The 17,375-nt window shown below is 40.8% G+C and overlaps 1 protein-coding gene across 5 annotated transcripts in view; it reads right to left on the reverse strand.

The window, feature by feature from the left end:
* The window catches only part of prkd3 (protein kinase D3), a 421,243-nt gene that overhangs the window by 116,137 nt on the left and 287,731 nt on the right, over window positions 1–17,375 (reverse strand). For all 5 annotated transcript variants that reach the window (XM_072580535.1, XM_072580534.1, XM_072580537.1 and 2 more), the window contains 2 exons: window positions 14,379–14,521; window positions 1,723–1,773 (listed from right to left, as the gene is read on the reverse strand). In XM_072580535.1, the coding sequence (XP_072436636.1) occupies window positions 1,723–1,773; window positions 14,379–14,521 (194 nt within the window). The remainder of the gene's footprint in view (window positions 1–1,722; window positions 1,774–14,378; window positions 14,522–17,375) is intronic.

Consider the following 17,375-nt stretch of genomic DNA (forward strand, 5'->3'; position numbering starts at 1 on the left):
AGAGTATTGAGTACAGGAGTTGGGAGGTCATGTTGCGGCTGTACAGGACATTGGTTCGGCCACTGTTGGAATATTGTGTGCAATTCTGGTCTCCTTCCTATCGGAAAGATGTTGTGAAACTTGAAAGGGTTCAGAAAAGATTTACGAGGATGTTGCCAGGGTTGGAGGATCTGAGCTACAGGGAGAGGCTGAACAGGCTGGTGCTGTTTTCCCTGGTGTGTCGGAGGCTGAGGGGTGACCTTATAGAGGTTTACAAAATTATGAGGGGCATGGATAGGATAAATAGACAAAGTCTTTTCCCTGGGATGGGGGAGACCAGAACTAGAGGGCATAGGTTTAGGGTGAGAGGGGAAAGATATAAAAGAGTCCTAAGGGGCAATGTTTTCACGCAGAGGGTGGTATGTGTATGGAATGAGCTGCCAGAGGATGTGGTGGAGGCTGGTACAATTGCAACATTTAAGAAACATTTGGATGGGTATATGAATAGGAAGTGCTTGGAGGGATATGGGCCAGGTGCTGGCAAGTGGGACTAGATTGGGTTGGTATATCTGGTCAGCATGGACGGGTTGGGCCGAAGGGTCTGTTTCCATGCTGTACATGTATCTATGACTAACTATCTTGAATGCATATAATGCATTTTTAAATTTGCGTCATACATTTAGACAATTGTGATACTTTTAGAAAGAATCATGGTAGTGACTAGCTGTGAATTAATGCAATTTCCAACGTATTCCAGAAATGTACAGAATTCTTTTTTCTGTTGTTACTACAGAAGTTGCTGATCGAGGGATCCTCTTATGGTGCACTGGTAGTGTCCCTACTGCTGGATCAGGTGTCCCAGGTTCAAGTCCCACCACTCCAGACGTGTATAAAAACGTTGATTACGAAAAAAAAGAGAAGTCACTGATTAGGCTTTATTTGGAATGCTTGATGGGCTAAAGGACCTTTTTTGTACTAATTGATTCTATGACCCTATAATACTTTAACCAGCCTTGTTCCATAATGGGAAATAAAAGTAGTCAGAAGTGACATATGAGATTGGTTCCTAGCTTAAAGAACTCAGCTACTCAGATGGGCTCTGAGCATGTTCTACTAATACTAGTATACAGCTATAATTGGGTGTGGGGTGGCGAAGGAGAGAGCGAGAGCGAGCGAGCGAGAGCACGAGAATGAAGAGTGCTTACTCACAGTGCTCTTGCCATCATGAGTACTTGGTTGGCTTGATAGATCAGCTGATCTTTTCCTAATTTTGTCATTTCTAAATAGCTACACATGTACAAAGTAGCTGAAAGTGAGGTCGCTGGTCCACAATTCCATCTAACCTTCACATTTTTGGCAATGAGTAGATCTGTGCCTCTTCTTACCCCTCTTACCAGAGCAGACAACACATTAATTCCACTATGCGTTGTTAATACACCAATATGAACATTGACGCATGCACTAAAATACTCCCCACACCCAAAACTTTGGACAGTTTGTATTGTTAACCTTAAACATTACCAATGCTCTCTTCAAGAACTATATATGTTGAGTGTTGGGATAGTGAGCCATGTAGGTGTTTGGTTTAGAGAGCCATAAATTATCATAGGCATCACTAGGATAGTAAATATGATTTATTCCTTCACAAAATCAATGTCAGCACTTAGAAAGAAAAAAGCTAAAGCCTAAAAACTGAATGTTTTGACTAAAACAGAAGGTTGCTAGTCACTCAAATACGTTTACCTTGATTAAACGAATTTCATCACTTCTTGGTTGTATCCCTGGATACAGCCCCTGTGGATATTAACAGTTCAAAATAAGCACAGATCAGAAAAGTTTAGATAAAATTTTGTACCATGCATACTTAGCATTTTTATTTCCTTGCCTCCTTTGTAAACCTCACCACCCAAAAATTTATGAACAGACGCTATACTGAAATCACAGGTAAAACCTCATGCCACAACGTTTGCAAACAAAGTACAAAACAATCAAGTTGCTCCTTCAGACCCAAAATAAAATTTTCAAATAATAAAGAAATTTGCCAGAAATTTTGTTTATTCGCTTTACATAAGAGTCTCTTTTGAAGATAGCTGATTCCAACATGAAACAATCTTAAAATACACAGCAGTGTTCAAGAAGATATTTCTGCCATGATTTCAATAAATAAAGACTCAGATATAAATTGTTCATCATGACCAGCAAACATCTCAAAATGCTTTATGGTCGATGCCTTTATCATATGTAGGAAACCTTGCAGTCAATTTGCTCACAGCAAATCTTTACAGTCAGCAAATGTGATAAATGGATCAGACAAGATGAGCTATTTCAGCAATATTGCTGAAGAATAAATATTGGTCAGGAGGCCAGGAATAATTCTTCTGCTCGTTTTCAAAATAGCGCAATGAAATCTTTTACATCCACTTCAGCAGGCAAATGGGGCTACATTTTAATGCCTTATCTGAAAGTTAGCACTTCTGACAGTGCAATGTTCCATTGGTACTGCACTGGAGTGATAACTTTAACTTCTGTGCTCCAGCTAAATTAATTTTAGAACACTGAAATTCAGAGGTGAGTTACGGCCATCTGACATCCCTCAAACACTTCTTTGCAAAATTGATCTCTTGATTTATTGGGAAACAATTATTATTATTTAATAAGGCAAATTAAAGAAGAAATTGTTAACTGGAGATCAAAGTTCAGCCAGGTGGAAAATAAGTGTGGTTGTGGATAGAGACGAGTTGGGCTGCTGTTGAAGGAAGGAATAGAAACTCCTCAGGCCATCCTGATGTGATGGTAGTCCAAGAGAGCTCTCTATTTCTTCTTTGAATTGAGGACCAAGCAATCCTCATTAGGCACTTTCCTCTCCTTGTTCTAAAGGAAGATTCTTGACCTGAAAGTGTTGTTCTCTTCTCAAACCTTTGCTGACTGTTTTCAGCATTTTGTGTTTTTATTTCAGATTTCAAATATACACAGTACTTTCTCTTCTATAAAATTATTTACTGTCAGCCTTGATTTTTGTGTTCAAATGCTCAGTGATAAAATACTTTTAACTTTTGCCCTCAAAACATGCTGATACAGAAAGTCACAAATGTAATAATGTTGGTTGCGAAACAGTGGAACATAAGGAGAGAAAACCTTGCAATGGAGTTCATTCATCTAGCTTCCTTAACATCAGGAGGTGGTTTTATTAAAAAATGGATGGCATCCAGAAACAAAATCAACAGAAAACAGTGGTGATTTTACCATATTGGAAACAAACAACAGTTGTGGCCATAAAGCCACTTACAATCAGATCCTCAGCACCTTCAAAATTTATTTATCTGCCACTATCCCTCCTCAATCACCGCACTCTTTCAAGCTCTTAGCCTTGAAAATAAGCAAACGTTTGGGTCTAGGCTATCTTCTCAATATATTTTGACGGGGTTTGGTCTGGTTCATAAGACCTTCTAATGCAATTCAATATCTGCCCTTCACTTCCCATAGCATTCATTACAATTGCTAATCCCATCATCTTTTATATTATTTTCCTCATTATACGTTTAATCATCTCAATGAATTTGTTCACCTCCAGTTGTTTCCAAACTGAAATAAGCACTCTAGTGGATTCTTGTTTTAAAACTTCAATATTGTTTTCAAACCCATACCCATCACAACAATCTCCGCCAATCTCCAAAATGCATGTGCTACTCCAATACTAATGTATCCAGTGTTTTCACTCTACCACTGATGGCTGTGTCTTCAAACGTTTAGTTCCTTAGCTTCAGAATGAGTAACCTATTATCATTTTCATATTTGTGCTTACCCTGAATAATTTTACATTGTGACTCGGCCCATGCAGTCAACTACCTGACAGACCTAAACTGCAAAAGATATTGAAGATCTCATAATTTCAAATTGCAATTTGCCAGATACTACTGGCTAAAATGCAGACATGAGGATTTAAAAGCTATGTGGTGTATTATTGGATATATTATACTATTTTAATAAAAACAAGTTTCTGAATACCATAAGTATCGAATGGAAAACTACTATCGAATGAAAAATGGAAAAGTAGAGATTATAGAAAACGAAAGGTTCCAAGCGATCGATTATGATAGGAGACTCTCTCATCAGAGGTACAGACAGACTGACTGTGGCCAGCAGTGAAAAGTCAGAATGGTGTGTTGCTTCCCTGGTGCCAGGATCAAGGATGTCTAACTTTCCAAACACAGACTGGGACTGCTACAATTGTCAAGGGTTTAGATGGAGAGGAATTTGTTCAGTGTGTACAAGAAAATTTTCTGATTCAATATGTACACGTACCTACTACAGAAGGTGCAAACTTGACCTACTCTTGGTAAATAATGCAGGGCAGGTGACCGAGGTGTCAGTGGAGGAGCACTTTGGGGCCAGCAACCATAATTCAATTAGTTTTAAAATAGTGCTGGAAAAGGATACACTGAAACTAAAAGTTGAAGTTCTAAATTGGAGGAAGGCTAATTTTGACACCAATAGTCAAGAACTTCCAAAAGCTGACTGGGGGCAGATGTTCTCAGGTAAAGGGATGGCTGGAAAATGGGAAGCCTTCAGAAATGAGATAACAAAAGTCCAGAGACAGTATATTCCTGTTAGGGTGAAAGAAAAGGCTGGTAGATGTAGGGAATGTTGGATGACGAGAGAAATTGAGATTTTGGTTAAAGTAAAGAAGAAAGCATATGTCAGGTATTGGATTGAGTTTATTGCCACGTGTACTGAGGCACAGTGAAAAGCTTTGTCTTGCGAGCAATACAGGCAGATCACATAGTTCTATCGTTCAGTAGCACAGATAAGTAAGTAATAGGTAAACAGCAGCAAAAACAAAAACACAGGATCAGGCGAATGTTAAGAGTCTGTGAGTCCATTCAGTATTCTAACAACAGTATGGTAGAAACTGTTTCAAAACCGGCCGGTGTGTGTGTTCAGGCTTCTGTACCTTCTCCCCAATGGTAGAGGTTGTAGAAAAACATTGCCAGGGTAGAATCGATCTTTGAGAATGCTGGCAGCCTTTCCTTGACAGCAGGCCAGGAAGATGGATTCCATAGATGGGAGGTTGGCCTTTGTGATTGTCTGGGCCGAGTTCATCACTCACTGTAACCGTCTTTCTTGATGGTTACCTATAAAAGTTGGCAAGGGTATTTGCTGTCATGCCAAATTTCCTCAGTTGCCTGAGAAAGATATTGTTGGGCATTTATAACCAGCGCGTATACATGAACAGTCCACGAAAGCATGTTGTGGATTACCACTCCCAGCTTGACACTCTCCACTCGTTCCACCTCTGTGCTGTTAAAGTGTAGGGGGGCATGAGTAACATCCCATCAAAAGTCAATAATGAATTCCTTGGTTTTGCCAGCATTGAGAGCTCGATTGTTCTCTATGCACCGTTGTTCCAGGTCTTCCACCTCCCGTCTGTTGTCTGTTTCATTGCCATCTGAGATTCGACCGACTATGGTGGTGTCATCAGCAAACTTGTAAATGGCATTAGGCGACGCAGTCACGGGTACAAAGTGAGTACAGTAAAGGCTGAGTACACAACCCTAGGGGGCTCCAGGGTTAGTGAGGCTGAAATATTGTCCCCAATCTTCATTGATTGTGGCCTGTGGGGCAGAAAACTGAGGATCCAGTTGCAGAGAGTGGGGCTTAGTCTGAGATCATTAAGTTTAATAATCAGTCTCGAGAGGATAATCGTGTTGAAGGCTGAACTGTAGTCAATGAGTCATGTCAAGATGTTCTAGGCAGGAGTGAAGGGCAAGTGAAATGGCACTTGACGTGGATCTGCTGGTTCAATTAGCAAATTGGAATGGGTCAAGAGTAGTGGGGAGGCTGGATGACCAGCCTTTCAAGTCACTTCAAAACCACCGAAGTTTGGGCCACTGGGCGGGGTTATTGAGACATGCTGCATGAGCCTTCTTAGGCACAGGGATGGTGTTGAAGTATAGAACATAGAACGTTACAGCACAGTACAGGCCCTTCAGCTCTCGATGTTGCACCAACCTGAAGAACCCATCTGAAGTCCATCTCTCCTATACTATTCCATTTTCATCCATATGTCTAACTAATGACCATTTAAATGCCCTTAAAGTTGACAAGTCTACTACTGTTGCAGGCAGTGCTTTCCATGCACTTACTACTCTCTGAGTAAAGAGACTACCTCTGACATCTGTCTTCGATCTATCACCCCTCAATTTAAAGCTATGTCCTTTTGTGCTAGTCATCACCATCCGAGGAAAAGGATCTCACCATGCACTCTATCTAACCCTCTGATTATATGTCTCAATTAAGTCATATACCAACCTTCTTTTCTCTAACGAAAACAGCTTCAACTCCCTCAGCCTTTCATCATAAGATCTTCCCTCCATACCAGACAATATCCCAGTAATTCTCGTCTGAACCCTCTCCAAAGCTTCCACCTCCCTCTTATAATGCAATGACTAAAACTGTACTCAATACTCCAAGTGCGGCCGCACCGGAGTTTTGTACAGCTGCAGCATGACTTCGTGGCTCTGAAGCTCAACCTCTGTACCAATAAAGGTGAACACACCGGATGCCTTTTTAACAACCCTATCAACCTGAGAGGCGACTTTCAGGGATCTATGTACATGGACATCTACACTACCAAGAATATTATCATTAGTCCAGTACTCTTTATTCCTGTCGCACCTTCCAAAGTGAATCACCTCACACTATGTCCCTTTATAACCTGCAACATCCTTCAGCACTATCCACAATACCATCGACCTTACTGTTATCCACAAATTTAGTAACCCATCATTCCACACCGTCTAGGTAATTTATAAAAATGACAAACAGCAGTGGCCGCAAAACAAATCCTTGCGGTACACCATAGTAAATGAATTCCAGAATGAACATTTCCCATCAACCACCACCACTTTACATTTCCACAATCACTTTACCCTCATCCACCTGTTTGCTCACCAACTCAAAGAACTCTAAGGTTTGTGAGGCTCAACCTACTCTTCACAAAACCATGTTGACTATCCCTATAATTTATTCCTCTCTAGTTGATTATGAATTCTATCTCTCAAACTTTTCCAACACTTTACCAATAACTAACATAAGGCTCACTAGTCTATAATTACCAGGGTTGTCTCGACTTCCCTTCTTGAACAAGGGGACAGCCTTTGCTATCCACCAGTCTTCTGGCAATATTCCTGTAGACAATGACAACATAAAGATCAAAGCCAAAGGCTCTACAATCTCCTTCCTGACTTCCCAGAGAATCAGAGGATAAATTCCATCCAGCCCAGGGGATTTATCTATCTTCACACTTTCTAGAATTGCTAACATTTCCTCCTTGCTAACATCAATCTGTCCAGTCAAGTAGCCTGTATCTCAGTATTCTCCTCGACAACATTGTCTTTTTCTAGTGTGAATACTGATGGAAAATATTCATTCAGCACCTTCCCATCTCCTTGGACTCCACGCACAACTTCCCACTACTATCCTTGATTGGACCTAATCTTTCTCTAGTCATTCTTTTATTCCTGATATACCCATAGAAAGCTTTAGGATTCTCCTTGAACATACATGCCATCAACTTCTCACGTCCCCTCCTGGCTCTTCTTAACTTTCTAAGTCTTCCTTGGCTAACTTGTCACTGTCAAGCACCCTAACTGAGCCTTCAGTTCCCATCCTAACATAAGCCTTCTTCTTCCTCTTGACAGGATATTCCACTTCTTTAATAAACCACAGCTTCCTCATTCGACCACCTCATCCCTGCTTGACAGGAACGTACTTATCAAGGACATGCAGTTGCTGTTCCTTGAATAAGCTCCACATTTCAATTGTGCCCATCCTCTGCAGTTTCTTTCTCCATCCTATGCATCCTAAACCTTGCCTAATTGCATCATAATTGCCTTTCCCACAGCAATAACTCTTGCCCTGCATTATTTAGCTATCTCTTTCCACCACTAAAATAAACATAACTGAATTGTGGTCACTATCACCAAAATGCTCACTTACCTCTAAATCTAACACCTGGCCAGGTTCATTACCCAGTACCAAATCCAATGTGGCCTCGCCCCTTGTTGGCTTTTCTACATACTGTGTCAGGAAACCATCCTGCACACAATAGACAAAAACTGACCCATCTAAAGTACTCGAACCGTACTATTTCCAGTCAATATTTGGAAAGCTAAAGACCCCATAACAACTACCCTGTTACTCTTGCTCCTATCCAGAATTATCTTTACTATCTTTTCCTCTACATCTCTGGAACTGTTCGGAGGCCTGAAGAAAACTCTCAACAGGGTGACCTCTCCTTTCCTATTTCTAACCTCACCCCATACTACCTCAGTAGACGAGTCCTCAAACGTCTTTTCTGCTACCGTAATACTGTCCTTGACTAGTAATTCCACACCTCCCTGCTTTTGCCATCTCCTGTAAAGACAGGAGAGATTGAGTGGAATCCTTAGAAGAGTAAAAAGGCAGTAGGAGCACACAGGCATTCCTGATGAAGGACTTTTGCCCGAAACATCGATTTTCCTGCTCCTCGGATGCTGCCTGACCTGCTGTGCTTTTCCAGCACCACTCTAATCTTGGGTCTAATCTCCAGCATCTGCAGTACCCACTTCCGCCCACTCAAAGATCAGCAAGGCAGCCTATGTGGAGCTGCAGATGAGGAAGATACAAAATGAGTATTTTGCATCAGTGTTTACTGTGGAAAAGGACATGGAAACATAGAGTGTGGGGAAATAGATGGCGACATCTTTAAAAACGTCCATATTCAAGAGGTGGTGGTGCTGGATGTCTTAAAATGCATAAAGGTGGATAAATCCCCAGGACCTGATCAGGTGTACCCTAGAACTCTGTGGAAAGCTAGGGAAGTGATTGCTGGGTCTCTTGAGGAGATATTTGTATCATCGATAGTCATAGATGAGGTGCCAGAAGCCTCGGCTAACGTGGTACCACTATTTAGGTAAGGTGGTAAGGACAAGCCAAGAAACTATAGACCAGTGAGCCTGACGTTGGTGGTGGACATGTTGTTGGAGGGAATCCTGAGGGACAGGATGTACATGTATCTGGAAACACAAGGCCTCATTAGGAATTGTCAGCATGGCTTTGTGTGTGGAAAATAGTGTTTCACAAATTTGATTGAATTTTTTCCAGAAGTAATAAAGAGGATTGATGAGGACAGAGCGGTGGACGTGATCTATATGGACCAGTAAGGCGGTCAACAAGGTTCTCCATGGGAGACGAGTTAGCAAGGTTAGATCTCATGGAATACAGGCAGAACTAGCCATTTGGATACAAAAGTGGCTGGAAGGTAGAGGACAGAGGATGGTGGTGGAGGGTTGCTTTTCAGACTGGAGGCCTGTGACCAGTGGAGTGCCACAAGGATGGATGTTGGGTCCACTACTTTTCATCATGTATATAAATGATTTGGATGTAAACATAGGAGATATAGTTAGGAAGGTTGCAGATAATACCAAAAGTGGAGGTGTAGTGGACAGCAAAGAAGGTCACTTCAGAGTACCATGGGATCTTGATCAAATGAGTCAATGGGCTGAGAAGCAGCAGATGGAGTTTAATTTTGATAAATGTGAGGTGCTGCATTTTGGGAAAGCAAATCTTAACAGGTCTTGCACACTTAATGGTAAGGTCCTAGGGAGTGTTGCTGAACAAAGAGACCTTGGATTGCAGGTTCATTGTTCGTTGAAAGTAGAGTTACAGGTAGATAGGATAGTGAAGGAGGAGTTTGGTATGCTTTCCTTTATTACTCAAAGTATTGAGATAGGAGTTAGGAGATCATGTTGCAGTTGTACAAGACATTGGTTAGGCCACTTTTGGAACTTTTTGTTTGCAATTCTGGTCTCCTTCCTATCAGAAGGATGTTGTGAAACTTGAAGGGTCCAGAAAAGATTTTCAAGGCTGTTGCCAGGGTTGGAGGATTTGAGCTATATGGAGAGCTGAATAGGCGGAGGCTGTTTTCCTTGGAGGGTTGGAGGCTGAGGGTGACCTTATCGAGATTTATAAAATCATGAGGGGCATAGATAGGTTAAATAGACAAGGTCTTTTCCCCAGGGTGGGGGAGTCCAGAAATAGAGGGCATAGGTTTGGGTGAGAGGGGAAAAATATAAAAGGTACCTAAGGGGCAACGTTTTCATGCAGAGGGTTGTGCATGTATGAAATGAACTACCAGAGGAAGTAGTGGAAGCTGATATAATTGCAGCATTTAAAAGGCTGCATGAGTATATGAATAGAAAGGGTTTAGAGGGATATGGGCCAAATGCAGGCAAATGGGACTAGATTAGATTAAGATATCTGGTCAGCATGGACTATTTGGACCAAAGGGTCTGTCTCCATGCTGTACAGTTCCATGACTTTATGAAAGAGTAGTCTAGGATTTTGTGTCATGAGACAGAAAAGGAAGCTCTTCAATATCAAATTATTTCATTTAGCAAAGCCCTTAAAGAATATTAACATCTTTAGAAGATGCATCATTGTAGTTTGACTCAAGGTATACAAGTCTTCAACAAATCACTCAGAATTCTTCTAGAACTTGCAATAAGGTTACGATTGGAATTTTGACGACATCATCTCCAAAACGATAAGCACGTTGGAAAGGCTTCCGAGTAGACTTCCAAGAGTGGTCCTGGGTCACAGAGTTTTCAAAAATGAAGACAGACTAAAAGAAAATCCCAAGCTGGATGATATTTTCAAAAAAACACAAAAGTGTTATTTCAAAGACATAAATCAAAGTGTCATGAATAATGCAGATACAAATGTACTACCCAACTTACATTGGAGTCATAAATCAAGGGCAAAAGTACCAAAATTAAAAAGCTTCAAGTGAAGCACAGAGATTAGGGGGGAACAAAACTAATAGATGAGTAAATATGTGGAACACTCAAACGTAATTAATACTACGTCAATTAACTCCTCTAAAAAAAGAGCAGGATAAATATCTGGTTTGGAATGTGATTGAAGGCTTTATAGGGATAAGTATAGACTGCATCAAAATACTCTGTGGCATACATTAGATGCTGTGCAGCTGGGAATGCCATCTGTGGCAAGTAAACTGCCCGGTTTAAATAATGTTGGCATATGCATAAAGAAACTCTGCAGTGGGGAATTGCAATCTTACACACCAGGCAAGAAAGTGACAAAATCAGATCAGTTTTCCCTTTCATAGCCTATTTTACTGATTTCAATAGAAAACAAAATAAGATGTAATGTTAGGCACATGGAAAAATGTAGTCTTGAAGATAGCATAACTATGCAGTTGGAACCTCAAGTTTGGGTTACATGTAACACAAAGATTGCAACAGATTAACTTAATCTCAAACGGTTGCCAAGGATGAGGGATTGAGCCTGCATTTAGTGAATGGAATTGGGAATAGTGACTGCTAACAACAGTTTCAGGTTTAAGAATATTCTTTCTAAATTTCTCCTCATCCAGTGTTCCAGTGATAATAAATAGTCTGATAATTTGCATCAGCTGAGAAATCAAGAAAGGTCACTGTAAAATGGAGCTGGGTCATGTCAGCCTTTATGTGACACCAAATGTTCATTCGATGATGCCTCTAAAGCACAGCAGTAAATGAGAAATAGGAAGGGGGCAAACATATATGCTTGGGGAATAACAGAAACCGTAATATGGGACCAGGAGGAAATGACATTGCAAATGATTGCCTGATTATATTTAGATAATGAAGTACTGAACCGTGGTGAGAGAAGTCCTCCTCACCTGCATAAACGCATAGGAGGATGACAATATGGTCAATAGTGTCAATGCTGTAGACTAGTTGAGAAGAATGAGGAAAATTTAACTTTGTCACCATCACACAGAATATCAGCTGTGACTTTGACAACAACAGTTCCTGTCCTAAAAGTAATCAGTTTTGGATCAGTAACAACTTTTTTCAACAGTTAACAAGAAAAGGACTTGCGTTCATATGACACCTTCCATGATCTTGGGATGTCTCAAATCAGTGTATTGCCAATTAAATACTTGTTCCTGTAAATGTACATAAATATGGCTTTCAACAGAGTTAAAGCAAGGTCCTACAAGCAGCAGGGAGGTAATTAACAAGATGAATCTGTGTATGGTTGTTTTGCTGAAGAATAAGGACAATGTCCAAGACGCTTGAGGATCAAGGGTTATGGGAGAAGGTTGGAGAATGGGGATGAAAAACTGATCAGCCATGATTGAATGGCAGAGCAGAATCAATGGGCTGAATGGTCTAATTTTTGTTCGTGTGTGTTATGGTCTTACACAAGGCTAATTATCCCATTTTTCTTTGAGAAATGCCATAAGCTCATTCACATTCTCACAGGAGGACAGGGAAAAAGTATCATTTCATGTCTCACCTGAAAGATAGTACCCTGCAATGGTGCATTTCTTTGGGATTGTACTGGATTATCAGATTAAATTATATAGTCAGCATTCTTGGACACGCAACAAGTTACATTTTTTCTATTGAAAATGAGACGGTCATTAAGAAAAAAATCTAAATACTTCAATAGCTGCAAGTTTGGGGATGGGAATAAAAAACAAAAACAGAAAGACGTGGCAGGTCAGGCAGCATTATGAAGAGAGAAACAGAGTTAAATGTATCAGACTGATAACTTTTAATCAACAGTGGAACAATTTAATGGTGTAATAAGTTTCAAGATGTGCAGTGACAGAGAAGCAGGTTCAGCAGTTTGCAGAAGAATACTAAGCAAGATCTGTGCAAGGATGGAAGAGATAGACCAGGGAACTATAGGCCAGTGAGTCGAACATCAGTAGTAGGGAAACTATTGGAGCAAATAGTGAAGGAGAAAATTAATTTCCATTTAGAGGGGCAAGGTTTCATGAAGGATAGTCAGCAAAGCTTTGTTAGAGGAAGATTATACCTAACAACTCTGTGGAACATTTCAAGGAGGTGACCAAATGTTTGGATGAGGGTAGTGCTGCTGATGTAATTTATATATATTTCAACAAAGTCTCACAAGGGAAACTGATAAAGATAAAAACTCATGAAATCCAGGATAACTTGGCAAGTTGGATCCAAGATTAGCTTAGTGACAGGAGACAGAGAATGATGGCAAAAGGTTGTTTGTGTGACTGAGTCCAGTATGCAGTGACACACCATAGGGATCAGTCCTGAGTCCGATACTGTGATATTCATAAATTATGTAGATGACAATGTGTACAGGGAGAAGGGGCAGAGATTATTAAGTCTGTGAATGACACAAAGACTGACTGGATAGCTGAGTGCGGAAGTGTTAGACTCTAGGAGGATATAAACAGATCGGTCAAATGGGTTGATCAACGGCAGATGGAATTTAACCCCAATAAGTGTGAGGGGAAGCACTTTGGAAGAACTAAGAACACATGAATGGCAAGAGATCAGGAAAATCAGAGGAAGAGAGGGAACTCGAGATACTTGTCCACAGCTCCCTGAAAGTGGCATGAGAGGTGGAGATGGTAGTTAAGAAGGTATATGTGATGCTTGACTTTTGACAGTTGTAGCAAAACTTATTAGGGCCTGGAGGTCACATTTGAGCTGTACAAAACTTTGGTTAGGTCATAGATGGAGTACCGTGCGCTGTTCTGGTCACCACACCATAAGATGTGATTGCACTGGAGGGGGTGCAGAGAAATTTCATTAGGCCATTGCCTGGTATGGAGCTGTAAAGATGTGATTCAGCTGTGAAGAAAGGCTGGATAAGCTTGGGTTGCTTTCTTCAGAACATTAGCGCTCTTGCCTACTGCATCCTTTCAGCATCTGTTATATTAACTCTTACATTACACATTCTTGTGGAAGGGCATGGGATCATAACCTTCATTCTCACATAAAGGTTATCCCAGAAGCAAGTACAAAATGCTCCAAAGGTTATAGAAACAATAAACCGTCCCTGACTTCTTGCACAAAATCTGGTCCCTTCACCTTAGATAAATTAAAGGATTCCAGTTGAAATGGTTGTCCTTATCTTTGAACTATAATTTCAAAAGGATGAAGCTTCAGCTGATCCTTCCCTTCCTCAGTTCCTCTCCCAGGCTTTCTTCACTGGTGGAAGTTTTCCTTCTACACACTTTTTTAAAAAAATATTTTCTCATGAAATCCATTCTCTTCCCCCCCCCCCCACCTCCCCAAAAAAAGTAGTTTGAAACTCTGTTAACAAGTGAGTCAATTCAAGACAATCTTTGGGCTTGGAAAGGATAAGCTTCTTTCAAAGAATATAAAATTTTAACGTTACACCACAGTTCTCAGAGCAGTGCAAAAATATCTCTTTTTAGAAGTGCACACATCTGATGTAAAAAACAAACAATTCTAATATCATTATTTAACATGGCTGGATAAACTAACTCTCACATGTTTAGACAAATTTGACAAAGTAAACCCCGTGCTATTGGCATGTCATTGAATGCTCACCTCCTCTGAGACAGAATCCGATGGTGCGGGCCTTGGAACAGAGAGCCCGGGCAAAGACACATTGGACAGGCGCCTCTTCCTCACTCCACTGCAGTTATTTGGGATTTTGAAGGCACATCGTTTGTGATAGTTGAGACCACATCCTGAACAGAATTAGACATGGATATTTAGGGAAAGAAAGTAAATTCAGAAAATGTTGGAGAAAAACAGCAGGTCTGGCAGCAGCTATGGAGAGGGAAACAGAATTAACATGGAGTCCAGTGTGACTCTTCTTCAGAACAATAAATTACTTAGCTTACTTATGAAAGCCAAAGCCAAACCTGGAAATCAGGGATTATGCTGCAGCATCTAAGATGAAACTATTCCTCAACCCCATCACAATGAAACTCTGACAAAGTGCAAGTTCGGGCAGTTCTATCGTATCATACATGGTGCAGCCACTTTTGCATCAGTCCAGAGTGAGTATTCTGCAAGTACTCAAGAGTTGAATGTCACAACAGATGTCAAATATCCAATCTGGCGTCAGTACGCTTGGAATCAATAGGATTTGGAACCATCCAGGAAGCAATTTCACGTAGCTTTGAATTTACATCAGTTGCGTAAAACTTCAGTTGCATTTTCAAAGAACCCATGTGACCCAGCAGACTGCCTGGCAATTTCTAAACCACTTGATGAAATATTTTTACTGACATATGTAACAGTATGGAACTGATGCCTTTACCTCTGGATGGTATCTGTTGGTTTGGACCCAGGAAGAGCTAGCCAAGTGGATACAAAATTGGCTTGATGGTAGGAGACAAGAGGGTGAAGGAGGATGGTTGCTTTTCGGACTGGAGGCCTGTGACCAGCAGTGTTCTATAGGGATCAGGGTTGGGTTCACTATTGCTTGTTATTTATATAAACAATTTGAATGAGAATATAGGAAGCATAGTTAGTAAGTTTGCAGACGACACCAGAATTGACGGTGAAGGAGGTTATCTAAGAGTACAACGGGTTCTTGATCAGCTGGACCAATGAGCCGAGGAGTGGAGTTTAATTTAGACAAATGTAATGTGTTGTATTTTGTTAAGACAAATAAAAGGGAGAAATTACACAGTAAATGGTAGAGCCCTGGGAGTGTTGTCAAACACAGAGACCTAGGGGTACAGATATATGGTTCCTTTAAAGTGGCCTAACAGTCAGACAAGGCAGTGAAAGTGACATTTGGCACGCCTGCCTTAATTGGTCAGAGCATTGAGCATAGGAGTTGGGATGTCATGTTGTGGCTGTATAAAATCTTGGTGAGGGCACTTTTGGAGTAATTTGTACAATTCTGGTCACCCTAACACAGGAAGGATATGATTAAATTGGAAGGTGTGCAGAAGAGATTTACGAGGATGTTACCAGGATTGGAGTGTTTGAGTTGTAAGGAAAAGCTGATTAGAGTAGCACAGAAATTGATCCTTTGGTCCAACCAGTCCAAGATGGCCATAACTTCAAATTAAACTAGTCCCACCTGCCTGTGCTTGGCCCATATGCCTCCAAACATTTCTTATTCATGTACTTATCTAAATGACTTTTAAACGCAACGGGAGCAGCATCAACCACTCCTCTGAAGGTTGATTTGAGACACTGTAAAAAAATTGCCTCTCATTGTCTCATCTAAATCTTTCTCCTCTCATTTCAAATATATGTCCCCAAATCTTGAAATCCCCCATCCTTGGAAAACACCACCTAGATTCACCTACCCTTCATGATTTTCTAATCCTCCACAGGAACACCTCTCAACCTCCTATGCTCCAAAGGAAAAAAGTCCCAGCCTCTCCTTAGAATTTAAACACTCCTAGTAAATCCAAGTAAATCACTTCTGAACCCTCTCCAGTTTAATAATCTCTTTTCTATAACAGGGCGACCAGATCTGGACAGAGTACTCCAGAAGAGGCTCAACCAATGCACTGTACAACCTCAATACAATATCCCAACTCCCATCCTTAAAGGTCTGAGCAATGAAGGCATGTGTGCCGAACACCCTCTTAACCGCCTTGTCTGTATAGCGTGGGGATTGTTCTTCCCTGGAGCGCAAGTTGAGGGGTGACTTTACAGAAGTTTATAGAATCACGAAAGGCATAGGTAAGGTGAATAGCAAAGGTCTTTTCCCTCAGGTAGGGGTGTTCAAAACTAGACAGCATAATTTTAAGGTGAGGGGGAAAGATTAAAAGGGACCTCAGGAGAAGCTTTTTCACACAGAGGGTGGCTTGTATATGGATTGAACTGCCTGAGGAAGTGGTAGATGCAGGTACAGTTACAATATTTAAAAGACATTTGGACAGATACATGTATAGGAAAGGTTTGGCAAATGGAACTAGTTTACTTTGGGAAACCTCGTCAGCACGGGCAAGTTGGACCAAGGGCTCATTTCCACGCTGTATGATTCTATGATACCCTGCCTATCTCTCCTAATATTAGCAAAGAACTATCAGACTTGCGCACCCAAGCTTATAAAATGTCGAGGCCCTTTATGACTATAACAAATCTTGGTTTCCGCAGTTACTAGGGCATCATGTGGTTCACTCATCACACATTAGAACTTACAGCAAAGCTGCAAGATATTGTTTCCAAGAGCAGCATACAGCAAAGATTAAAAAAAAGACCCAGTTCTCCACCATTTGACACCAGCTCAGGTTCCTGAAAACTTGATCTCATACAGGGAATAATATTGCTGTTGCTATACATTCAAGCACAAAAAACATTTCATCAGGAAGAAAAACAAGAAGGAAATAATCCAAACCCATAATGTAGTCAGCATGGGATGAGCTTCTGAAACCAACTAGCCTCAGTCAGAACTTTGATTACAGCTATTAGTTTGGATTGTAAGGACATAAATAATAGCAACCTAGGCCAATCGCTTCCTTGAACTGTTCTGCCATTCAACTCTAACTCTAAATATATTTGGCTCTCCCTCTCTAAATTTGGTTTGGATTTACTCAAGTGTGTTGGTGACTGCCTAATGAATGAAAG

The sequence above is a fragment of the Chiloscyllium punctatum genome, chromosome 11 (assembly GCF_047496795.1).
Source record: "Chiloscyllium punctatum isolate Juve2018m chromosome 11, sChiPun1.3, whole genome shotgun sequence".
Lineage (NCBI taxonomy): Eukaryota > Metazoa > Chordata > Chondrichthyes > Orectolobiformes > Hemiscylliidae > Chiloscyllium > Chiloscyllium punctatum.